The sequence below is a fragment of the Pantherophis guttatus genome, chromosome 2 (assembly GCF_059756535.1).
Source record: "Pantherophis guttatus breed Tessera chromosome 2, ASM5975653v1, whole genome shotgun sequence".
Taxonomy (NCBI): Eukaryota; Metazoa; Chordata; class Lepidosauria; order Squamata; family Colubridae; genus Pantherophis; species Pantherophis guttatus.
This window is the reverse complement of record NC_142064.1, coordinates 150,467,129-150,494,191: the sequence shown is the minus strand read 5'-3', so window position 1 is coordinate 150,494,191 and position 27,063 is coordinate 150,467,129. Positions and strand designations below refer to the sequence as shown.

The following is a 27,063-nucleotide window of genomic DNA, read 5'->3' as shown; positions in this document are numbered from 1 at the left end:
CAGTGCAGCTAGCGCAGGAGAGGTGTTACATGGGAACTCCACGTCGCTCCCATAACCACCCGCGCGGCCACACTCTGCGCCAGTTGGAGCCTCTGGGTGCACCTCAAGGGGAGCCCCATGTAGAGAGCGTTACAATAGTCCAGACGAGAGGTGACGAGGGCATGAGTGACTGTGCGTAGGGAGTCCCGATCTAGAAAGGGATGCAACTGGCGGATCAGGCGAACCTGATGAAAAATCCTCCCGGTCACGGCCGTCAAGTGCTCTTCTAAAGACAGCCGTGAATCCAGGAGGATGCCCAAGTTGCGAGCCCTTTCCATGGGGGCCAATGATTTGCCCCCAATAGTCAGCGATGGCACCAGCTGACTATATCGGGATGTCGGAAACCACAGCCACTCGGTCTTGGATGGGTTGAGCCTGAGCCTGTTTCTCCCCATCCAGATCTGTACGGCCTCCAGGCACCAGGACATCACTTCAAGGGCATTGTTGGGGTGGTCCGGGGTGGAGATGTACAGCTGGGTGTCGTCAACGTACTGATGGTACTGCACCCCGAAACCACGGATTATCTCGCCCAGCGGCTTTACATAAATGTTGAACAAAAGGGGCGAGAGGACTGATCCCTGCGGCACTCCACATATGAGGGGCCTCGGGGTCGACCTCTGCCCCCCCTGTCAACACAGACTGCAACCGGTCGGAGAGAAAGGAGGAGAACCACTGCAATACGGTGCCTCCCACCCCAACTCTTCCAACTGGTGCAGCATGATACCATGGTCGATGGTATCAAAAGTCGCTAAGAGATCTAACAGGACCAGGACAGAGGAGCAACGTTTCATCCAGGTACTGGGGAAGCTGTCGCGCAACCACATGCTCAACAACCTTTGCCACAAAGCGAAGGTTGGAGACTGGACGATAATTAGCCAATACTGCCAGCTATCATATTAATGCAATGCTTGATTGTATTATTAAAATATATTTGGCCTATACAATATTGAAATCTCTTTGAACTATGGTTGTATACTTGAAAGACATTTCTAGATTGTGATTTGTTGTTGTTAGTTGCGAAGTCCGACCCATCACGACCCCATGGACAACATTCTTCCAGGCCTTCCTGTCCTCTACCATCCTCTGGAATCCATTTAATCTCCCACCTACTGCTTCTGTGACTCCATCCAGCCACCTCATTCTCTGTCGTCCCCTTCTTTTGCCCTCAATCTTTCCCAGCATTAGGCTCTTCTCCATTGAGTCCTTGATCTCCTCTAGGACTGACTGGTTTGATCGCCTTGCAGTCCAAGGAGGACTCTCCAGCACCACAGTTCAAAGGTCTCAATTCTTTGGCGCTCAGCCTTTCTTATGGTCCAACTTTCACAGCCATATATTGCAACTGGGAAAACCATAGTCCTTGACTATACGCACTTTTCTTGGCAGGGTGATGTCTCTGCTTTTTAGAATGCTGTCTTGATTTGCCATAGCTTTCCTCCCCAGGAGCAAGCATCTTTTAATTTCTTGGCTGCAGTCCCCATCTGTGGTGATGTTGGAGCCCAGGAAAATAAAATCTGTCACTACCTCCATTTCTTCCCCATCTATTTGCCAGGAATTGAAAGGGTCGGATGCCATGATCTTAGTTTTCTTAATGTTGAGTTTCAAGCCAACTTTTGCACCCTCCTTCTTCACCTGCATCAAGAGGCTCTTTAGTTCCTCTTTATTTTTTGCCATTAAAGTGGTATCATCTGCATATCTGAGGTTGTTGATATTTCTCCCGGCAATCTTAATTCCAACTTTTGATTCATCTAGTTCTGCTTTTCTCATGATGTGCTCTGCATGTAAGTTAAATATACAGTAACAGTATACAGCCTTGCCGGACTCCTTTCCCAAATTTGAACCAAACAGTGGTTCCGTGTCGAGTTTTCACTGTTGCTTCTTGATCCGCATATAGGTTTCTCAAGAGACAAATAAGATGGTCTGGTACTCCCATCACTTTAAGAACTTGCCACAATTTGTTGTGATCCATACAATCAAAGGCTTTAGCATAGTCAATGAAGCAGAAGTAGTGTTCTGACCTAGGCTTCCTGAGAAAGCATATATCACAATCTTAGTTCCAAAAAAACTCTTTTATTGAGACAGCTGTGAATTATGGTCATTCACAGCCGGTAATGATTCACAGTCTATGAAGATTCCGACAGATGTCTGCTCGAGTTGACACAGTCTTTCAGGGTAATGTTAATAAGCACCCACCTTTATCTCCCTTGAAACGCTGCCAGAGACCTAATTGTCAATTAGTTTTGCAAGGTCAAACAGAGCACAGAGTTGAGCACAGAGTTAAACAGACTTCTCCCGGCAGAGACCTGAAAATCAGCTGGCTGGCGGGAGGTGCGCGGGCATGTGCGGTGGAGCTGACCTGGGTTTGGCTTGTGTGCCCACAGAAGTGGCTCTGCGTGCCGCCTGTAGCACACATGCCATAGGTTCGCCATCATGGTTCTAGGATGTCTGGCTCAAGGTTAGTGACCACCCCATCATGGTTATCAGGGATATTAAGCTCGTTCTTATATAGTTCTTCTGTGTAATTTTGCCACCTCTTCTTAATCTCATCTGCCAGTTAGGCCCCTGCCATTTTGGTCCTTTATCATACCCATCTTTGCATGAAATGTTCCCTTCATATCTCCAATTTTCTTGAAGAGATCTCTGGTCCTCCCTATTCTATTGTTTTCTTTTATTTCTTTGCACTGTTCATTTAAGAATGAATTCTTATCTCTTCTATCTATTCTCTGGAATTCTGCATTCAATTGGGTGTATCTTTCTCCTTTGCCTTTCGCTTCCCTTCTTTCCTCAGCTATTTGCAAAGCTTCCTCAGACAGCCATTTTGCTTTCTTGCGTTTCTTTTTCTTTGGGATGGTTTTAGTTGCTACCTCTTGTACAATGTTGTGAACCTCCATCCATAGTTCTTCAGGCACTCTGTCTATAAGATCTAGTTCCTTAAATCTATTTGTCACCTCTACTGTATATTCATCAGGGATGTGATTTAGTTCATACCTGAGTGGCCTAGTGCTTTTCCCTACTTTCTTCAATCTAAGCCTAAATTTTGCAACGAGAAGCTCATGATCTGAGCCACAGTCAGCTCCTGGTCTTGTTTTTACTGACTGTATAGAGCTTCTCCATCTTTGGCTGCAGAGCACATAGTTGATCTGATTTCTGTGTTGACCATCTGGTTATGTCCATGTGTAGAATCATCTCTTGGGTTGTTGGAAAAGATTGTTTGCTATGAACATCATATTCTCTTGACAAAATTCTATCAGCCTGTGCCCTGCTTCATTTTGTACTCCAAGGCCAAACTTGCCTGTTATTCGGGTTATCTTTTGGCTTCCTACTTTAGCATTCCAATCCCCCATGATGATAAGGACATCATTTTTTGGTGTTAATTCTATAAGGTGCTGTAGGGCTTCATAGAACCAGTCAATTTCATCCTCTTCAGCACCATTGGTTGGGGCATAGACTTGGACTACTGTGATACTGTCCATTGAGGACCTTTATATTGCTTGAGTCAAAAAGAGGGCTGTGAAAATATTTACAGACCCCCTCACATCCTGAACATAAACTATTTCAACTCCTACCCTCAAAACGACGCTATAGAGCACTGCACACCAGAACAACTAGAACAGTTTTTTCCCTGAACACAAATACTCTGCTAAACAAACAATTCCCCTCAACACTGTCAAACTAGTTATTAAGTCTGCATTACAATTAATCTTCTCATCGTTCCTATTACCCATCTCCTCCCACTTATGACTGTATGACTGTAACCTTGTTGCTGGTTATACTTACGATTTATATTGACTAATATGATTTGATTGCTTATTTGTTCCCCTTGACTATCATTAAGTGTTGTACCTTATGATTCTTGACAAATGTTATCTTTTTTTTTATTTACATTGAGAGCATATGCACCAAGACAAATTCCTTGTGTGTCCAATCACACTTGGCCAATAAAGAATTCTGTTCTGTTCTGTTCTGTTCTGTTCTATTATTCTATTCCATTCCATTCCATTCCATTCCATTCCATTCCATTCCATTCTATTCTATTCTATATTGGTTTGCCTTAGATTCAAACTGTGATCATTCTGTCATTTTGGGGATTGTATCCTAGTATTGCTTTTCCTACTCTTTTATTGACTATGAAGGCTACTCTATTTCTTCTGAGGGATTCTTGCCTGCAGTAGTATACCTGATGGTCATCTGAATTTAATTCACCCATTCCTGCCCATTTTAGTTCGCTGATTCCTAAGATGTTGATGTTCAATCTTGTCATCTCTTGTTTGACCACGTCCAGCTTGCCTTGATTCATGGATCTTACATTCCAGGTTCCTACGAAGAGTAGATCTTTTCAGCATCGGACTTTCCTTTCACCACCAGATATATCCACAGCTGAGCGTCCTTTCGGCTTTGGCCCAGTTGCTTCACTCTTTCTGGTGCTCCTAGTGCCCTCTGCTCTTCCCCAGTAGCATATTGGATACCTTCCAACCTGAGGGGCTTATCTTCCAGCGTCATATCTTTTTTCCTTTTGGTACTGTCCATGGGGTTTTCATGGCAAAGATACTGGCAAAGATACATGGCAAAGATACTGGAGTGGGTTGCCATTTCCTTCTCCAGTGGATCACATTTTGTCAGAGCTCTCTGCTATGACCTGTCCATCTTGGGTGGCCCTGAACGGCATAGCTCATAGCTTCATTGAGCTACGCCAGCCCCTTCACCACAACAAGGCAGTAATCCATGAAGGGGTCTAGATTGTGATATTATATCCTATAGTCTCCCAATCTGAATGCCTTTCATATATTTGGACTTCATTTCACAGCCAATCTTAGAACCACATTTTAATTTTCAAGGCCTTCCCCCCCCATCACAAAACAAAAGCATATTTTAAAAAAATAGAAATTAAGGTAAGTATTAATTTAATGTATATCCTTTATTTTTAATTATGAAATGCTAAAACCATGCATCTCCCTCACAGAAGATAATATATTACAGCAAAATATTACACACACTGTAACAGATAGTCTTCATCTTACCACCTTTCCTTTAGTGACTGTTCAAAATTATAATGAAAAAAGTGACTTATGACCATTTTTCACACTGATGACCGTTGCAACATCCCCATGGTCATGTGATCAAAATTAAGTATTTACGTATTTATGTATGTATTTATGATGGTTTAGTGTCCTGGGGTTAATGTGATCACTTTTTGTTACCTTCTGACAAGCAAAGTCAATGGGGAAGCCAGATTCACTTAATAACCATGTTACTAATTTAACAACTTCTGCAATTCACTTAACTGTGGCAAGAAAGGCTGTAATATAGGGCAATTTTCTTGCTTAGTACCAGAAATTTTGGACTCAACTGTGATAATAAATTAACTACCTATAGTCGTCGACTTATGACCACAATTGAGCCCAAAATTTATGTTAAGTGAGAATTTGTTAAGTGAGTTTTGCCCCATTTTACGACATTTCTTGCCACAGCTGTTAAATGAGTCACTGCAGTTGATAAATTAGTAACATGGTTGTTAAGTGAATCTGACTTCCCCATTGACTTTGCTTCTAGAAAGTTGCAAAAAGTGATCATATGACCCTGGGACCCTGCAATGGTCATAAGTATGAACCAGTTGCCAAGCATCTGAATTTTGATCACATGATACTGCAAAGGTTGTAATTATGAAAAATGGTCATGAGGCACTTTTTTCAATGCCGTTGTAACTTTGAACGGTCACTGAATGAATTGTTGTAAACAGGGAAAGAGACAAGGAAGCCATCACTGTAGAAATTTCTGCTTCAAGGTATTTTTGTCACTTATATTATACTTTATCGGATATTATGAAGCACAGGTGGAAAACCTGTGTCTTGTCAGATGTGGCAGAAGTCAACATGCTCCCCAGTGAATCCAGGGCTGCCAGGAGTTCAACAACACGCAGTAATCCACATACTGTAATCCGTTTACCAAGCCTCCGTCCTTATTTAGGAATAACCAATCCATTTTGCCCCCATGTGCACACAATCAGATGGGACTGTGATATATACACCCTTTTAAGGCTGCGATTTATCTTCTCGTTCACTCGGGGTAGCGGGTTCCAGTGAAGTCGACAGGCGGGACTTTATTTTCGCTAGACATATCTAGGGCATCCGCATCGAGTGTTAAATCCCGTCTTCTGCGTACACACGTTCAAATTCCGATGCCTCGTCGCTCGCGAAGGAGAAACGTTTACCGGGACACCCTCTTTATTAATTTTGAATTTTTTTTCGCGGTACAGAACAACATTCCGGCACATTGGGCAAGAGTGAGGAAGAAGGAGCTGTTGCGAACGTGACGCTGGATGTGAAGAAACCGCCTTACGAAGAAAGCTGTTTTATGACACGGGGTGGAATAATGGGATAATTAGCACTAGGTACAGCCGCCATTCCCCAAATATGTTGACTGCCTTTTAACGTTCCCTCCCCCCCCCCTTTTTTTTTTTTGGCCGGCCGTTAGCTATTCCAGGGTTGGGAGGCGGAGGAGACAGGCAGACAGGCAGAGGCTGTCTCTGCTGGCGGAAACTTGCTCCCGCCATTGGCGACGCTCCCGCTTCTCCGAAGACCAAACAAAGCGAGAGGGACGGGAACGACGGCTCCCCGGAGGGAAGGGGAGTCCTCGGCTGCTGCAATCCCTGCCGCCGACAGCTGCGCGGAGAGTAACGAAAGCAACGTTCCCGGAGAGACGCTTAAGGCGGCTCGGCCTTTTTTTTTTTCTTTTTTGGTTTCACGGGCGCCGAAAGGCCCGGGTTGACGAGGACCAGCCACGGCGACGTGCCCGCGTATACATCCCCCTACTGCGTGCAGCTCAACCGCGGCCAGGCGGGCTTGAGGTGAAGTTGGATGCCTGGGTGGAGGCGAGGATGGGGAAGGGAGGGGGAGGGAGAGGGGGAAAGGCTGGGGACTGCGGCTGCTTTTTGCCCCGAGCAGGCGCGCGCCGCGGCGCGAGGCGCCCCCCCCCCACCGCTCGAGAACAGAGGGCGGGGGGGGGAGGTCGAAAAGGCGAGACGGGCGTGAGGAGAAAGCAAAGGGGGCGGCGTGGGAGGGAGGGAAGGAGGGGGAGCAGAAGTAGGAGTCAATGGCGTGGTATAAAGGCGGGAGAGATGCGGCACGGCGAGGGGGAAAGGAGGTGGTGGTGGCGGCGGGGGGTAGGCGAGGAACGAGAGGCTTCCCCGACGCCTTTTTGGCCTCGGTTGTCCAGGTTCAGCTTTGAATGAGTGGCCGGCTCCTCAGTCACGGGGAAACGGCGCGGGGGCGGCTCCTGAGAGGCATCTAAGCCCGCTTTGCCCCTGGAAGAGAATGCAAAAAGACAGCCGGCTTTCGCTTCGCTTGGCACCGCAGGTGTTTTTAGCCCGGGGTGGTCAATTATTGAAGAGGTGATCAGCGAGAGCTGCGGGTGTCAGATGTCCCTTGCCTGTTGACCCACGACGCAGCGCGTGCTGTAGTGATGATATGACAAGCTGTCTTTTTTTGGTCGAGGTGTAGATCTCCGGTTGTCTGAGACGGTGCCTAATCTAAGCGGGGGCTTCATGGGTGAGACACGGGGTGCTTTTCTCATTCCATTCTCTTTTTCTTGACTCTCTGTTTACTCATCTCAGATCATCATTAAGGCTGTATTTGTTACATGTAAAAGTGATATTGCATTGCTAGCGGCTGTGTAATGTATACTGTACAGGTGGGAAAGTCGAAGAGTATTTAGATCCAAACAATGAGAAACCTGTATTTAGATCCAAACAGTGAGAAACCTGAATAACAAATACCGTATTTGTTAGAGTAGCACTGTTGATTATGAGATGACAAATGGTATTTTCCTTGGCATGTACAGAATGAGTTTATGATTTGCTTCAAATAGATCCTAAAGCTATTCTGAACAAATCACCAGCAATTAAGATACAATTGCAGCAATTCTCAAATATATAATTGCATACATTATGGACAAGAAAAGGAGTCTGTACTTAATTGTAGACAGGGAAAGGCCACCTTGTTAATTTGAGGATCAGTTACTATTTATGGTTAATTTTCAGAGTAGTTAACTGAAAGATGCAAATATTTGGAAACTATGGGAATTGAAGAGTTGGTTATATAATTAAGAAACTAGGAGAAAGACTAGGAAAAGAATTAGCTATCGCCATCCCTTTTCCCCAATAGAACATCAGATTTTGAATTATGCTGCACTTTCTTGTACCCAAAACACTGCATAGTATTTTCTGGAAGAGCAGAAAACATTGTAAATTAATATAGTAAAATGTTTGTGAACATTCATTCTAAGACATTTAAAGTTCATAAAAGGAAATTACAGATTTGTTTTTAACTTAACTATCTATATGAAGAAGAAAGATGAAAAGCATAAAACAATAATAAGAGAACTTGATGTGAATGAAGGACGCCAGCTAAAGAACTGGCAGCTGTATTGTGTATACTAATAATACAAGTAGTCCTCAATTTACAACCATTCATTTAGTGACTAAAGTTACAATGGCACTGAAAAAATGACTTATGACCAGTTTTCACACTTAAAACTGTTGCAGCAACCTGGTGGTCACATAATCAACATTCGGGCACTTGACAACTGACATGTATTTTTGAATGGATGTTAAGGATGTTAAGCTAAGTTCTCTCTCATTAGACTTCATACTACAAGTTAGATTTTAATAACGGGCCTATAATCTTGACAAATTTAGAAACCTGTAACACATTCCTTTTAAGTGTGATGGCTGTAATCCCATATACATCCTCAGCATCTGTTGCATTTCTTCCCGGAGGCTGAAGATGAGTTAAAGAAAAACATCCACGGACAGCAGAATCAACAGCAACTTTATTGAGCATCAGATACAGTTTATATAGTTTCTAAGTTTCTCACCTACTATGTGTGTTACTTTATTATTGGTTAACAAAACAAAGGCACAATAATTGGTTAGTAATTACATCATTGGTTTTCATGAGAATATGCACGTATGCATGAACAATACAAGCAGCAAATGTTACAGATTATACTTTGTTTCATCCTGTGTCCTTGTACATACTAGTTTCACTGCTCAAAGATGAGAACTGCTGAGGTTTGCAATTATGTGTAACTGCATTTTCAAAAACCATACAGATGAACAAAGTAATAACCCTACATTTCCTCGCTTTTTATTTTCAATGAAGGAAAACGAGATACACATAGTGCCCACACTCCAAGTGTTCTTGCAAGACCCTTAAGACACTGGTGGCTCTGACACCAAGTCTGGGTTAATATGTTTATGGAGCCCCTGTGATTATGCTTCTTTTTTTTTTTTAATTTGATTTATATGATTGATGATTCCTTGTCATGGTTTTTATCTATTTTAATTGTATAATCTGATGTTGTAAAGCCACCCAGAAACTTTTGGAGTGGGTAATCATAAGAAATCTAAGTAATTATTTTTATGTAACCAGGACTAAGCTTTGTTCAATGCAGTAAAAACATGTGTAATAGATCACTTGATCTCATAAGCACTTCTCAGAATTGAAAACTACTAAATTATTCCTATAAATTGTCTCACCTTTAAGCGGAACTGGTATCCAGATCTTAATTCTTTTCTCTGCTGTCATTGCCTGTTTACCTTTCTCTCTCATTGTGAAAGCAGGGAGTGAGTGAAAGAGATTATCCCTAGGCAGCTGAAATTCTGAAATGTAAATTTTCTACCATAGGACACTACCATATTATGCCAATAAATATTTCAGGATTTGACATTTAAGTGTATAAATGCTTTCTGTATAAGCATTTTATCTGGAACTGGGAAGTGTTATGAGGGAAAAGTGCTTGTAATATGCCATGTTGTATATGCTATCTCAGTAGTTCAATTAGGGCAGTGCCTTGTTAAATTCAGCTCTCTATAGATTACTCAGCTGAAGGAACAAGAGGACTTGCCAGTAGAGAGGGTTTATTTATTGAAGTAAATATATTTTGCAATCTAAGGAGATCTCTCATAGTGTAATTACCAAAATACATTTCTAAAAACATGTACTAAATTCAGCTTTCCTAAAAACAAATACTAAATTGAATATCAGAACTATTTCATTTTAATCTATGCCTATTTACATGTAGCATTTCTTAGATATTTTACTTTGACTGGATTACTATAGAAGTATGACCCTCTTGTCAGCTTGAACCTGATATGAAGGCTGGCTGCATTTTTATGCATACTTAAAAAGAATTTAATCCAACTGAAATCTAAGTAATCCTTGTTAGGAGCAGATCACTTACAAGAGTTTATTCTTTGGACTAGGTCTAGGATATAAGAGACACACAGATGCAAAGCTGTACTGTATAAGCATTTCTTAATTCACTAATTCAATCCTGTTGGTAGACTAATTTTAGATTCTACTCCTGCGTTATTGCACAATTTTTGGTTTTACTAGCCCTTTTTCCAGACTTCAGAATGACTCTGTTTTATTTGCTTGAAGTCTGTGGGTGAACTTGGAGCTTGATTTTGATTAAGACCTGTGGAAAAATACAGGCATGCTAAACTTGGAACAATTATTTTGGGTAATTGTTTTTCTTTTTTGGAGGGGAGCTTTTATATGGTTGAGCTTACATATTGCCTCTTTGGTACTCTTTCCAACAAGCATTGCTTTGGCATGATAAGAACAAAAACAATGTCATTCTGCAGAAGCTTAGTGCAGAGCTCGCTCTATGAGTCATCATTCCTAGCTTCTCAGATAAACTTCAGTTGCTACTTTCTTAGCACTGGATCACTAAATGCTGAGGAGAAAAAATCTTCACCAGTGATATCAACAGTTCTGTGAAGGAGTAGATATGAAATTCACTGTGGAAAAAGAAAGGGGTTTTAAGTAATTTGATCAAATTTTCCTGAGTTTTAAAAATTAATTATATATTTCCATGATTTTTTAAAATTGTCTTTCCCCCTTTACCTTCAAATTAAATTCTGTATCTATTAGCCTCTTGCAATTTCAGATTTTGTGATTAACTGGTATTTGAAATATCCTGAAATAGATATTTTTAGGTTTTTTTTAAATTTTTAAAACATACAGTAATAAAGTAAAAAATTACTATTTTTGAATACACTGAGTTTAGTAGATATTTTCGTCAGGCACAACAATACACTATCAGGTCAAGTTTCAGTGTTAATTTACATGTGTCATAACATTCAGTTTATTTCTAACAGGCTTCATACAATGTTATCTCATGCTTAGTGCCATTGCTGTCCGTCTTTATTTAATAAACGATTGAGTGCTTTTATTTCAGTATAGTATAGTTTAAGAAGCTGTGATTATTTCTACCTCAAAAAGAGATACCCTTCAAAATGTTAACATTTGTTTTCTACATTACTAAGAAAATAGCCATTACCACTCAATATTTTCAGTAGAAAACCCTTTAACCTTGTCAAAATGAATTATGTGGTAGTAGATTCTAACAGAGAAAGATGGCCTGCTGCTAGATTAGATTATGTGCTTTTGCAAGATTATGTGCTCTTCAATAATCTTAACATTTGAGAATAGATTACATGAATGTCTATGAATCTACATCTAGGCTGTGAGTGTTTGGACTTAGATACACATACTAATTACGATTGTACATAATGAAGCTGAATATCATGAATATAAAGCTGACAAAGAGCTCCAGCACTGCAAAGGATTGTTCCCAGCATGTTCATATACTGTAGATATTACATAACATGGGTGATCAGAATTTGATAGATGATGGCCAGTATCATCATCTGATAGTAATTAAAGAGATAAGAGCTGAACTAGTATGAACCAGTTGATTCATGCACTCCAAAATGATGCCATAGTAAGAACTCATCCAGCCCCCCACCCCTGTTTTCCTGGAGGTTATCCCACTAGGTCAGGGGTCTGCAACCTTAAACACTCAAAGAGCTATTAGACCCATTTCTCACAGAAAAGAAAACACCGGGAGCCACAAAACCCTTTCCGTGCCTATTTCTTGAGCAGCCACAAAACTAGCATATGTAGTTGAATTAACTCCATGGTTGGCCTACCGGGGGTTGAAAAGCTCAATAAATCGCGTGCAGGTGGGTGTCATACATTGGTGGTTGTGACATATTTTGAGTGACAGGGAGCTGCAGCAGAGGGGTGAAAGAGCCACATGCGGCTCCAGAGCTGCAGGTTGCTGACCCTTGCACTAGGTGATCAAAGTTCTCTTTGTCAAATCTGGTTCTAAAATAATGAAAAATATTTTAGCAATGTTTGAATCTGTAACAATTATAACTTTTTTAAAAAGTATTTTTCCTTCAAACTGTGAATGTTCATTTAGGCTGTAAATTCTCACTCTTCCACTCTGTTTCAAAAAAGGCTCATATGAAAGACTTGGAAATATGAACCTAATTTGAGCAGCATCAGTTGCAGAAAAATAATATGAAATTGTGGTCAATAAAATGCAGGTACATATGAATAATAGTTTAAAAGCAAAACAGAAAAAATTTGCCATGAGAAACTTCGGGAAATTGTTTAGTACTACAGTGAGTCATGTAATTTGGTTTTTCTTAAAGAGTTAATTGGTCATATTAATCATAATTTAGTGGACATTCAATTTTAATAATAGAAACTGAAAACAAATACCGTATTTTCTGGTGTATAAGACGACCTCCGACTTTTCCTGTTAAAATATAGGGTTTGGGCTATACTCGCCGTATAAGACTACCCCTCTTCCAATGCACACCAAATAAAAATTAAAAAATATCAACTGGCTCACCCACAATGTAAAAGCAGCTGTGCTAGACCCAAAATGGCCCCTGCAACAAGCAGGAACCTCACACAGCCACAAAAAGCCCCAAAAAACAACTTTCACACTTAACACACACAAAATTCCACATACAGCTTTGTGAGATTTTGTGTGTTTGTGTAGTTAGAGTGAAACACTACAGAAACACACTAAATCTCAGAAAGCTGCACAAATATTATTTTATTTTATTTTTATTTTTATATGAAAGCTAAATTTAAAACTTCCTAAACTTTAAATGGCTAGGTCTAAAAAAGAACTAAAAAACCCCCCAATTAACTTTTTTTTTTTTTTAAAGCTCCCAAAGAGGAAAAAAACTTACCCAATAGAACAGGGGTCTCCAACCGTGGCAACTTTAAGACTTGTAGACTTCAACTCCCAGAATTCCTCAGCCAGCTTTGCTTTGCTGGCTGAGGAATTCTGGGAGTTGAAGTCCACAACTCCCTACCTGCTTGATTGCAGGCAGGGAGTGGCTTGCTGATGGAATGGATTCAGGCAAGCGAAGCAAGGCAAGCGTTGCGACTAGCAGCTAAGGTAAGCACGTTGGAGGGGGAAAACTTTTTTTCTTTTACATGGCTCTGGCGATCCAAGCTGAGTTGCCTGATTAGCAGGCAACTCATCTGGGATCGTCAGAGCTTGGATCACCAGAGCCATGTAAAAGAAAAAAAAAGTTTTTTTCTTTTACATGGCTCTGGTGATCCCAGCTGAGTTGCCTGATTAGCAGGCAACTCAGCTGGGATCATCAGAGCTTGGCTCGCCAGAGCCATTTAAGGTTTGTCAGAGCCTTTCGGGCTGGTCTGCCTGGTTACAGGAGAACGACACCCGGCGTATAAGATGACCCCCGACTTTTGAGAAGATTTTCAGGAGTAGGTCACAGATGGCAATCATATGATTCCAAGGATGCTTCAACTGTTGTGAATAAATGCCAGTTGCCAAGCACCTGAATTTTGATCATGTGACTGGGGCCACTGCAATAGGTGTAAGTGCAAGGATCAGTCATAAGTCGCTTTTTTCAGCACTGTTGTAACTTTTAAATGAATGGTCATAAGTCAAGGATTGCTTGTCCTGTATTTAGAGCAGCAATATATCTCCAGGTCAGATTTCCTAAAATTTATATGAGAAGCATTTGGATTATCATCCTGTACCTACTTGATATCGCATAAAAATAATTAGTAGTTGTTTCTATAGGATTTGTTTTTAGATGGTGAAACATATATTACAGAAATGTATCTATTTAACATATTGATTAGTGATATAATTAAGTATAGTGAATGATACTATGGTTAAAGCAAATTAATTGACTTAAAAGGCATACATTTAAAAGATGCATGTAATTGTTTTGCTTTTCAGATGCAAAAATGTCTACAGATGATTCAAGACAAAAAGGAGTATGGCGACAAACAAGAGCACTTTTTTATAAGAATTGCTTAGTTAAATGGAGAACCAAGAAGAGTAGTGTTCAGGTCAGTTGATCTGCAATTTTCTAAGGTTTGAAGAAGTTAAAAGATTAATCTTTCGAATGTTTTTAAATAATTGTTAATGATAATAGTTTTATATATTTATTTTAGTTTTAATTATACTATCCAGAGTCACTTGTTTGTGATATGAGCAGCGATATAAATTACGGTACCTAAATAAATCAATCAATTTGTTCATTGATTTGAGCTCTATTTAAAATTATTACATCAGAATTATTCTTAGGCTTCTACTGTACGTCATTAAATGATCTTATTAAGGATAATGCTTTAGTTTGGCAATTTCAATATTTGTACAGGTAATCTTCAATTTACGACTATAGCTGGGACAGGAATCTTGGGCATTGAGTGAAGCACTTGTTAAGTGAGATGCTGGTGTGAACGCTTTGCTTAAATACTTTAATTCCAGCTCATTAAATGATCATGTGGGGATGCCTTGGGGTGGGAGAGGCTCTGGAAAGCCCTGCGCCATTGGCTTGTGGAAAATCCCATGGACCAGGAGGTCTCAGCTGGCTACAGGTTCACCGGTACATGAAAAGGTGGAGGAGGTTGGGCCCTTTCCCTACCTCACCATGGCTGGGAGCCCCCACCCCTCCCCCTGCACCACTATACACTGGTCAAGTTACTTTTGCCTTTTTCTGAAACTGCTGAAAAAGTCTTTGTAGATTTCAAAACCATCACCTTTGCTAGCATTCTGGCCATTCTAAACACCTTTAAATTAAAAATGAGGACATTCTGTAGGAATAATGATTCAAAGGTACAGTATTTAAGAGAACACAGTAAACCGGTCTCTGTTTTTACAAATTTCCTCAGAAACCTCAGATCCAACTGAAACTAGATATTGTATGACTTATTCCACTGAATGGATTAACCTGATAATTTACCAAACCTTTGAGTAATTTTGAGAAATTTAAATAAAGAACATTGAACGATCAGTTAGACTCAAAATATCATCAATATATAAGAATATTCAGCTCCAAATATTTTTATATTTTATATACTTTAACTGTGTAGTTAAATCAGTGGCTCCTATATCAATTAAAATATGTCTTGTAAATTTCCCAGAGTTGCTTCTAAGTGAGATGGGCAGTGTATAAATTTATTAAATAAATAATAAGAGGAAATAAAAAATCTTTCCTGAGATATTTTAATTGGAGAACAAATCATTCCATTTGCAATCACAATAGATGGATTAAAATACTATATTTTAATTCAAGAAATTATCATGGAGGGAATCTATATTTCAGAAAAACATTAAAAGTTTAATCTGTACCACATCAAAGGCTTTTTCTACATCCAGTGAAGCAACTACTACGCAGTTTCTCTGATTTTACTTTTAAAATATTAATCAGCAGTCTATTATTATTTTAAGCTTATTCTTTAATAAAAGGCTTAGTCTTTTATAAAGCCAAATTGTACAGAATGAATTATTGTAGGTAATATATTATGTTTCTGAATGCCAGAACTACAAGCAAGATTTAAAGAAATCAATGATTTGCTTATACCTTTCTACAGGATTTTTTCCAGGCTTCACTTATGTGAGCTTCACAAAAAAAGAGGGTAGTATTCAAATATCATTCAAAACATTTTTTTAATATATACCACCAGCAATATGAGAATAAAAATCTCAATATATACTGTATGTTATGGAATTCTACTGGATTAATCATGTGGACTAAGGGCTTTTTCTCTCTTCATTTCTGTTAGAATAAAAAATAAAAACAGATTATGATACTGATATATATACTGGAGTGTAAAGAATATCATTTTGCTTTATTAGATTAAGCATATCCATTTTTGTTGGGCACAAGGCATGGATTGTAACTCCAGTTTTGTGTTAGGGATGTTTAAAAATGAAAATTAAGCTCCTCTTTCAGCAATATTGCACTTAGACACTGGGACAGTTGTTCATTTCCTGGGGTCAAGTATGTAATTGTGACTGAATAATGCATGCTGAAATGTTATATTCATATTAGTCTTAGCCTTATGACCATACTGAAATAGCTATATGTGTGAAGTTTTCACATGTGATTATTCTTGTTTAATTATTAATGATCTGTTCTACCAAACATTCATATTTGCCAGGGAAAATATGAATGCTAAGACTAAGCAGGGCATCAAACTGTGGTTTGTACATCTTTTCAACATTAGATGACCTCATGTTCTATTTTAATTTTGTAAGTATACTAATTTAGCAAACTTTGCCTGCTCTACTGGCCAATCAAAAGTTGTTGTTGCCAGAGTGTAGATGTTATCTCTGAGCCTCTGTACTAGTGCCCAGTAAGTGCCAGTTAAATCAAATCCCATCCTGCAAGAGAGTGGAAATTAACTCCGTCCCATCTTCAGCTCTAGATTTTGAAAAAGTCTAGATTTATGTTATTCAGAGAAAGCGTCTCTCTCATCACATGGAGAATAGTAGGCAGGATTAGTGAATGCTATACAAATATCTAGATATGTAATGTTTAAATACTGAAATAACAGATTTTTAAGAAGACACTCTGTATTATAAGTGAGTATTATAAACAGCTATAAGTGGTTGTTTCTGAGAGTTACCCATTTTAACTTGTTGATTTTATTTGTGCAGGAAATACTGCTTCCACTTTTCTTTTTATTCTGGCTAATATTATTGAGCATGATGTATCCGAATAAGAAATATGATGAGGTGCCTGATTCTGATCTTTATTCTGTGGATCACTCTAGTATCTCTGACTTTGTTGTTGGCTACACACCAGTGAACAATCTGACGAGAAAAATCATGCACAAAATGTCTGCAGAATATTTTACAGAAGGTATTATAAACAAACTCTTCTGTTCTCCCAAATGTTTATATTTTTTCTTGTATTTGCTAGGAAGATGCAGTTAGAAAAATAGATTAAACATGTTATTTCCATATAATAGCATGCATGTTGTTATTTCATATTAAATATTTATAAATATTCTTTTATATTAACACCCATTTGTTTATTTTTGTTTTCCTTCTAAAGCTTATTCTAGCTATATGCCTCTTACTGGTGTCCCAAATGAATCAATCATCCTATACTCTTTGTGAGCCATTGAAGTTGTTTTGATTGGAGTGGGATACAAATGTGATAAATACATAACATAAATAATAAAAGCCGCATTCTAACATGTCTGATAATAGAAAAGACGTTCAGAGGCTGCAGATTCAAATTTCACCTAGGGGCCAGCAAATTCCATGTGAACAAAACAAATCGATGCCCCCTAACAGCAAGGACCAGAACCACTGGATATGTATCCAATGGAGCTAAACCTCATCTGACTGGGCACTGGCCAGGAGAATGGTTCTTATATCTTTGTTCCTCATGATGAAAGAATCTTGTTATAATGCAGTCTGTGTTGAAAACCCATGCTTTTTAGTATAGGTAGTCCTCAATGTATGACTGCAATTGAGCCCAAAATTTCTGTTGCTAAGTGAGACAGTTGTTAAGTGAATTGTACCCCATTTTACAAACTTTTCTTGCCACAGTTGTTCAGCGGATCACTGCAGTTGTTAAGTTTAGTAACACGGCTGTTAAAGTGAAACTGGCTTCTTCATTGACTTTGCTTGTCAGAAGGTTGCAAAAGGTGATCACATGACCCCAGGACCCTGCAACTGTCATAAGAGTCAGTTGCCAAGTGTTTGAATTTTGATCACTTGACCATGGGGATGCTGCAGTGCTCATAAAGTCTGAAAAATGGTCATAAGTCATTTTTTCAGTGCTGTTGTAACTTCAAACGGTCACTAAATAAAGTGTTGTAAGTGAAGGACTACCTGCACAGAGAATTCTATTCTATAGACTTAAACTGATCCTCTCAAAATAAGTTCTGTATTTTGCAAGTATACATTACTCTATTCATTTAAAAAAACTCACATTTTTAACAGAGACTTAAACATTTAATTTGACATCAATACCTTCAGATATACTTTAGGTTGAATGTTATATGTAAACAAAAAAAAATATTATATGGTTAATAAATGAGACAGTTACAGATAGGTTTGCACTTGTATTGGTACGAATAATCGGAGATGAAAATAATTAGAAGAAATACTTTTCTTTTATAGGAATCACTACTGAAGAATTTCTAACTGAGCAAGAAATGCAAGAGGCTACATTTCGTAGTCCCCAAAACTTTGTGGGTGTAATATTTAAGGATTCTATGTCTTATCAACTCAGATTTCCTCCTACAAAGGTTCCTGTTTCTGCAATTCACATGGAATCAAGAGGTATTTAAATGTATATATAAATATTTGATTTTTCTCAGTAATAGGAGTGATCTTTTTTAAAATTCTATTTATAATTTATTACTCAATTTACAAAATTACTTCTAGATACTTATGAAGATGCATAGATTCCATATGTATTTTAAAAACATTCCAGCTATTTTGTTTCCATAAAGGCATGTAATCATTCAAATATACTGTAAATGGAGATTATACCTGCTGTATATTTAATCTGAAGTCATTTCAATTCACCAAATGGCTTGATTAGATCTGTCTGAATCAGTTTATAAAATCAGATAAAATTAACTTGATTTTCTGAAGCCTTTAGAATTGCTGAATTGAAATGATGATCCCAAACTGATCGAATGTTGGAATTAGATTCACAAACCCTTAACATGTGTGTTTTTAGTTTTAATTATATAAACAATCTAAAGATTTAAGCTTATGCCATCGATTGGAAATGAAGATTTGAAGAATATGATGCTTCACTATATAAAATAACAAAATTGTCTAATACTGTAGCATTATATTTTTAATCCTTCCATATGCTTTTAGAAGATATAAATGTTTCAGGCTGAACCCATGCTTTCTTTACATGTATATCTTTAATTTTTCACTAATAAAGATACTGTAGTACAGCTTCAACTATGGATGACTGTAAACTTTAAAGAAGAAGAATATATGCTGCTAATATTTTTGTCTTAATTTCATTATGTTTTTTTTTGTGAGTGCCTGTTTGGAAGAAGGCTATGTTAAATATCAGTTTCTTTCCTCATATATTTTATGTGAAATCTTATATCCTAGTATGAAATTATAGATCAGTTTATTCATGCCAATATGTAACTACTTAGTTGAAGATAAAGTACCTTTTTCCATCTATATGGCAGAAACATTAGCTTATTGTTGACGTGGAATAGTTACATAGCAAAAAAATTTTTTTTTAATTTTTTACAGCCAGTTGTCCAAATCCTTCCAAGATATGTGAAGCTGAAACCTACTGGCGATATGGATTTACGGCTCTCCAGATCTGCATTGATGCAGCTATTATTCAGGTAAATATAAATGGTTAGCATACAACTCATTTTTTTTGTATTAGTCAAAATACAATATAATATTTACTTCTTATATATGAAAATGCTTTATCCAAGTGACTAGTTAAGATGTGCAGTGATCTGAATTTGAAAAAAATACAACAGGTAATTTGGAACACAGAGCACTTCTTGACTGGTCCTTACTGCTATATTTGATTGAAGGAATGTTTCCTAGTCAAATTTGTCTATCAAGTCTCCATATTATGGTTTTCTCTTCAAATCTAGACAGTGCGCAAACTGTTTGACTGAGTTTTGAATTAGGGCCTGGTGGCTCAGCAGACTAAAAGCATTGTGATTAACACCAGCTGTCTGCAATTACTGTAAGTTCGAATCTCACCAGGCTCAAGGTTGACTCAGCCTTCCATCCTTTCTAAGATAGGTAAAATGAGGACCCAGTTTGTGGGGGCAATAAGCTGACTTTGTATAAATATACAAAAGTATGAAGGCTATTGCTTAACACATTGTAAGCCGCCCTGAGTCTCTGGAGAAGGGCGGCATATAAATCAAATTTTAAAAAAAATGTTCATAATTAATAGCTGAATATGAAATTCTTTTGCTTGAGATGCCACATGCATGTAAACAAAGTGTATTTTGGATTTATATTTTCACCAGAAATATATATATGTATAATTGTGTTTCCTTGTATTGACTGCTTAATTCGTTATGCAGTTAAAATAAATTGTTGGTTGTTAGGAACAATAGGGTTATCTGTCTCTTCAAGTATTCTCCAACTGTGCACTGACCAGGACTTTTAATTGAATCCATCCACTTTGTTGCTGTTTATCTTCTGATTCTTTTTACTTCTGCCTTTCCCAAAATTACATTTGCATAATATGTTCAGAATATAATAGCAATAACAGTATAATAATAGTTATATCCACTTCACAGTGCTTTACAGACCTCTGTAAGTAGTTTACAGAGTCTGCATTTTGCCCCCAACAATCTGAGTCCTCATTTTACCCACTTCGGAAGGATGGAAGACTTAATCAACCTTGAGCTGATGAGAATTGAACTGCTGTCAGATGGCAGAATTAGCAGATGGCAGAACCACTGCACAATCACGGCTGTTAATAATTTGTGCCCAATCATGTGTATCTCCTTTGGATTTACTTGGTCTATAATACTTTTGTTTTGTTTTGTTTTTGCTATTGATAGAATTTCAAGTCTTGTCAGTACCACAGTTTATTCCATTCCACGTGGAAACCATCTAGCCCAGGAACTGAACCATTTTGTGATGATTGGATCAGTTTCAATACTTGTTAAATAAAGTGGCAAAGGAGCTTTCAAAATATCAATGTTACTTTGTGATATCGCTGAATATTTATCTGACTCATAAAGTGATTAATATATTAATTATCACTGATCCAATTTATAAAATGATTTCTAAGAAAAAGGGAAAAAATATTTTTAAAGGTTACCTAACAACTTCTGCCTATCAACTACAACAATTTCAGAAATTAAACTCTATTGGTTTTTTTGCTTCAAACAATATGCCAACAGCTTAATAGCTTTTTCACCTGATTACCAGTAATTGAAATTCAGTCTCCTCAAAGAGATCAGTCTAAAAATTACTCTGGCTGCAATTAGGCTAATGTAAATGTATTAGAAAGCTGATTCATAGGGTTGGTTTTTTTTGCCTAATCTAGTAAGTGTTCTTTAATCAAGTTTTCTATCCATTGATACAGAACATTTTTATCTTAAGGCCCTCCTATTTTATTTATCCCACTTTTTCTTTATTCTAAAATTTGAGCAACCGAATAATAATAAATTATTATTTATTATATTTATATAATAAATATATAAAATAAACCAGACCTCCTTTGTGAAACCCAAAATATTTTGCATGGAGATATAAAATAGATAAATTAGATCTATCGTAAACTGTTTTACAGCTTTGGATATAACGTTCTTTATTAGCAGAAGCTATTCCAAAACCTGGTTTTAACAGTCATTTTCTTTTTTCAGCTGAAGACCAATCACTCAGTTTTGGAACAACTGGAACAAACAAAAGCTGTCATGATGGGGGAATCTGCTATTTTGGAAATAGATAATTTCCCTCGTGCCATCATTCTGATTTACTTAGTGATTGCCTTTTCGCCTTTTGGTTATTACTTGGCAATCCATATTGTGGCAGAAAAAGAGAAGAAAATAAAAGAATTTTTAATGATAATGGGCCTTCATGACACTGCCTTTTGGTGAGTTCCTTAGCGCTTCATTTTAAACAACTGCAGCAGCTCTTGTTCAGTTATACAATTTGAGAGAAAAGGTACAGCATCTTGATTGTGACCCAAAGTAAAAAAGTCTTTTTTTTAGAAAACATTTCAGGCTGCTAGTCTATTTCTTAGTTTGGATAGATATGACTACATTGTGATATATTTTAAACACTGAGCTATGTGAAGAATCAGATGCAATTTTGAAAATAAAAGTGACACTTGTAATGTTTGCAGTCTATGGTCAGAATTATATCATCACTGGTCTTATTATCAGATTTGTGTATATATGTTATTGGAGTTACTTTGTAAACATGTACAAAGTTTATTTAGAGATGTCTCTTTAAATGTAAGCTGATTTGCTTTTCTAGATTGATAATGTTATGCTGAATGCTTGAAAAAACTCACTAATGCTTGTGTGCAGATTCTCAGTTTAAAGTTCGGGTGCATATGCATGACAAAGCTTTAAATTGAGGGCAGGTGTAAAGAGGATACATGAAGCACTTGATTGGTGGAATTGCAAAGGCTTCCCTACCTTCTTTCCTTTTTAAAAAATGTAATTAATATGATAGAGTTTTCTAGTTTTCTTCCTCTGGAAAATTTGGGGCAGTCTACTTTAACAAAAGAAATATGTCCATTTACAGCAGGGGTGAAATGCTCCTGGTTCGGACTGGATTGCCTGATCCGGTAGCGATGGCGGCGGGTGGTTCCGAGAACCAGTAGCAAAAATCCGTGAGCCCCCCCCCATGCCCAGCTGAGCCACACAATCATCAGAAGCTTTTTTTTTTACTTTTAAAAGCATTTTTTCCTACAACCTCTTCCAACGAAAAAATGCTTTTAAAAGTAAAAAAAAAAGCCTCTGATGATCGCGCGGCTCAGCTGGGATAGCAGGGGCTTTTCAAAGCATTCTTTTCTGCAACCTCTTGGCCGAAGAGATGGTAAAAAAAATGCTTTGAAAAGTCTCTGACGATCCCAGCTGAGTTGCCTGATCAGCAGAGAGGTATTTTTAAAAAAGCCTCTCTGACGATCCCAGCTGAGTTGCTTGATCGGTAGAGGCTTTTCAAAGCATTAGAAAAAATGCTTTAAAAAGTTTTTTTTTAAAAAGTTGGCCACGCCCACCCAGTCACATTACCCCCCCAAGCCACGCCCACAGAACCGGTAGTAACAAATTTTACATTTCACCCCTGATTTACAGCCATATTTTCCTCTAAATAACATTCCCAGAAATTTTAGATCCACACTTTCGTTCTCTCTCTCCCTCCCTCCCTCCCTCTCTCATCAAATAGTATGTTCAAAGAATAATTATGATAGCTTTCTTGAAGGATTTGCACTAGTTATCACAAAGCCTAGTTTTAAACAGTCTTTTGTTGAAATAAAGTGGAAAAAACTTACATTAGCAAACATTTCTGCATATTTAAGGCAAAATTATGTATGTGTGTGTATATACAGTATATATAATTACGTATGTGTGTGTGTATACACACACACACACACACACACACACACACACACAAATATATAAAACTTAGATTTATATACCACTTCACAGTGCTTTGCAGCCTTCTCTAAGTGGTTTACAGAGTCATATTGCCCCCAACAATCTGGGTCCTCATTTTACCGACCTCGGAAGGACGGAATGCTGAATCAACCTTGAGCCGGTCAGAATCGAACAGCCTGCAGAATTGCATTCTAACCACTGTGCCACCACAGCTCTTTTATATATTAGAGATACATAGAAAAATACATTTGTATACTTGTGAATTTAGAAGCATCTTGAACTGATGAAGCAAGATAAAAAAGAAAATTTTGGAAAATTCAATAAACTTTATTTTAAGATACTATAAAAGGATTTTTCCAGAGCAATGCCACTTTTGTGTAAAGGACAGGTCTTAAGGTATTCCTCTATTTTCTTGAAAAATCCAGATAGTCATGAAACAACTGCCATACAATTAAAGTTTGTTTTAATATTATTGCTGTTACCTCTGTTGGGGTCAATGATGACTTTAGATATTAGAGCTGTATGGTGTTTTGTATATGCTTTCCAAAGGCTGTTTTGGAATGTGCACAGGTATGAATGTAGTGCCTGCCTGTAACTCTTTAAGACAACAGCATCTTTTCCCAAGAAGATCATTTGCAAACAAATTCTTGTTCCTCGAGAGCATCTTTTCGGAATCACACACAAAAGGCTTTTGAGTCCTACTAGATACTTACTTTTACTTGCCTAGATGTTTGCAAAGCTTTTGTCTTTTGTATTAACAGTATTGCAGAATTCTGTAATTCTTCATGTTAGGTTGCATGAATATACACCTCTGTGTTCCTAACCCTAACCCTAACCTAGACAAATTGATAACATTCACTAAATCAATTTCTTATGAACATAGTTTGTGGAACAAATTGTAATGGTTTGGTTTACACATAATACTGTCTGTGGACATTAGCAAGTGGTCTTCAATCAAAAACGTTTCATTTAAAGAGGACTAACCCAGTTTTATTGCCACCAAGAATCACTTGGTGAAATGGGCAGCTATATAAATTGGATGGATGGATGATAATGTTCACGAAAAGATTCAGTTTTTAATTGCATGGTTGCTTTTTGAAAGAGCTAGAACATGGATTGGCAATAATGGACAGTTATTATGTTATCAATGATACCACTGAATTATGTTCCTTGAATCCTCAATTAAAAAACAAAACAAAACACTAGCTGACCGTCTTCCCAGACAACAAAACATTGTAAAATATCTGTTGCTATATTAAACATTAAACAACACAAGATTTCTGCCTTTTACATTTGTTAAATTTATTTTTTTGATGTCTGCAACATTGTGCAAAGTAGCATGATGGTGCCTGCTGCCTGAAAAGATTGCTGATCTTTGAAGCAGAGGTAAGTTATCTTTGTGTAGTAATACTTACAGCTTTGAATTCATGAATCTTCATCATATGTTTTCTTTTTTAGGCTTTCTTGGGTCCTACTGTACACCAGTCTGATATTTGTCATGTCTCTTCTTATGTCGGTCATTGCAACATTCTCTTCGCTTTTCCCCAAAAGTAGCAGCTTTGTGATATTTCTTCTTTTTTTCCTGTATGGAATATCTTCCGTAAGTGTTTGTGTGTGTGTGTGTGTGGTGTCATTGTTACTATATTGTGGTTACCAGTAATGTTTGAGTCTTATTTGACCTACATACGCAATTTGCTACTGCTATAGTTTTCTTTTCACTGAATGATAGCTGGAGGAGGTCTGATGCAATTTTATTTGCTTAGATAGCTTAACAGATGTTGCTCCTTGTTTTGTTTTGAATATACTTTCTGATTTACCTAAGTGTTTTCTGTCTTCAAATATGTGATGTTTTGTGATGATTACAGACATCACTATTAATAACAAATATTTATGTAGTCCAAAATGCCCTAATATTGAAATTTTGTTAATAATATGAGATTATTATATGAAAATAAGTATGTGCTCTAGCTTTTTATTGGTTTCTGGTCTGGTTCTGTATATTAAATTTGTTGCCCATTCTTTTAATGGAGCAATTGTGCAAATTATATAATCAGCACATTGCTATCCTCATTTTTAATTATTTACACATCAGTTAACAAAACTAAAAAAAACCCCATAGAATGTCATGACTTCAGTTGTCTGTCAGTCACTGACATTCCTGAACTGGAAAGGGTTCTGTTTGAAAAGGTAATTTGCCTATATAAACAGTATTATTTTTTCAACTCACAATGAAAACATACCTTGTCTTTAGTAGAGTACTTTTATATATTACATTTTATATTTTTACTTATGCATAAAATAAAGTTGAATATTGCAGTCTATGAAAGCCAGGTTATTCTATCTAGAAATATCTTTATCATCTCTTTTAAATCCTCTGGCCACCCCCAAAACACATAATTTGAAAATTAAAAAAATGATATCAATCCAATGAACGCCATTGGTAGATTAAATTTAAATGATTCTAATTGTTGCAATATCAACATAGAGACTATCATTTCAGCATTTTACTGTAAAGTTTCTAATGCATTGAAATAATTGTTTCATTTCTGTTTAGGTTTTCTTTGCATTCATGTTGACTCCTCTTTTCAAAAAATCAAAACATGTTGGTACAGTTGAGTTTTTGTCAACCCTGGCTTTTGGTATTGTGGGTCTGACAATTTTCCTGGTAGAGGATATTCCAAAATCCTTTGTGTGGCTGGTAAGCCCTCTGTGTCAGTGCACATTTTTAATTGGCGTTGCACAGGTTAGTAAAATACATTATTTGCATATTGCTATACAACTTTTTATGGTTCAGATCCCAGCTATAGACACTAGTGAGAGAAAGACAGACATAGATACAGTATTTGCCTTGTTCTATACTTGCAGTAAACATGTTAGTTGTTGCCATTTTCTTTATCAGTTAAAAATACTTTTTAAAAAAATCAAGGACTGATTTCTGTAACAAACTAATAATCTTAGAATAGGAATTGAAAGATATCAGATTCTTTAGTGAGCACTGTACAGCTACTTCTTAGGTTATGACAGCAATTGGGACCAGGGTTGTTGTTGTTAAGCAATGCAATGATAAAGCACAGGTCACGTATCCACACTTCTTAGTGATAGGTGTCCAAGTAGCTATCAAAACCCAGGAGCCCTGGCAGTGCAGTGGTTAGAATGCAGTATTGCAATGTTCTGGTGGCTCAGCAGACTAAAGCACTGTTATTAACATCCATTTACATCTGCTGCCTGCAATTACTGCAAGTTCAAATCTCACCAGGCTCAAGGTTGACTCAGCCTTCCATCCTTTCTAAGGTAGGTAAAATGAGGACCCAGATTATGGGGGCAATAAGCTGACTTTGTATAAATATACAAAAGTATGAAGGCTATTGCTTAACACATTGTAAGCCGCCCTGAGTCTCTGGAGAAGGGCAACATATAAATCAAATAAAAAAAACAAACAAACTGCCTACAGTCTGGAATTTGATCTCAACGGGGCTCAAGGTTGACTCAGCCTTCCATCCTTCCAAGATCAGTAAAATGAGGGCCCAGATTGTTGGAGGCAATATGCTGATACTCAGAGTGTAGTACTGTATAATGGAGCAGTACATAAGTCTTAAGTGCTATTACTATTGCTATAACTCCCAAATGTGGAGGTCTGGGTCATTAAATAGGAAGAGGCAAGACTCGGGGGTAAAAAGTGTGGGCGGTGCTGCAGATGAGTATAGGAAGCACAAGCAGGTCAGTGGGGGGCATAGGGCTGGTGGAGGCCAATGGCAAATTGGCAGAAGGCATTCAGGGGCCACAGGAAGGAAGGAAT

The 27,063-nt window shown here is 37.7% G+C and overlaps 1 protein-coding gene across 6 annotated transcripts in view; it reads left to right on the top strand.

Moving 5' to 3' along the window:
• Window positions 1–6,024: 6,024 nt before the first annotated feature.
• The window catches only part of LOC117662942 (cholesterol transporter ABCA5-like), a 74,373-nt gene continuing 53,334 nt past the window's right edge, over window positions 6,025–27,063 (top strand). For 2 of the 6 annotated variants that reach the window (XM_087887023.1, XM_087887022.1), the window contains exons 1-8: window positions 6,025–6,880; window positions 14,122–14,234; window positions 16,831–17,035; window positions 18,310–18,471; window positions 19,423–19,520; window positions 21,525–21,754; window positions 24,726–24,867; window positions 25,822–26,010. In XM_087887023.1, coding sequence (XP_087743149.1) covers window positions 14,130–14,234; window positions 16,831–17,035; window positions 18,310–18,471; window positions 19,423–19,520; window positions 21,525–21,754; window positions 24,726–24,867; window positions 25,822–26,010 — 1,131 coding nt within the window. In that variant the 5' untranslated portion in view covers window positions 6,025–6,880; window positions 14,122–14,129. Of the gene's footprint in view, window positions 6,881–6,941; window positions 7,581–13,582; window positions 13,751–14,121; window positions 14,235–16,830; window positions 17,036–18,309; window positions 18,472–19,422; window positions 19,521–21,524; window positions 21,755–24,725; window positions 24,868–25,821; window positions 26,011–27,063 lie in introns of those variants that run through there. The other 4 variants (XM_087887021.1, XM_087887020.1, XM_087887025.1 and 1 more) reach the window with 3 other exon arrangements.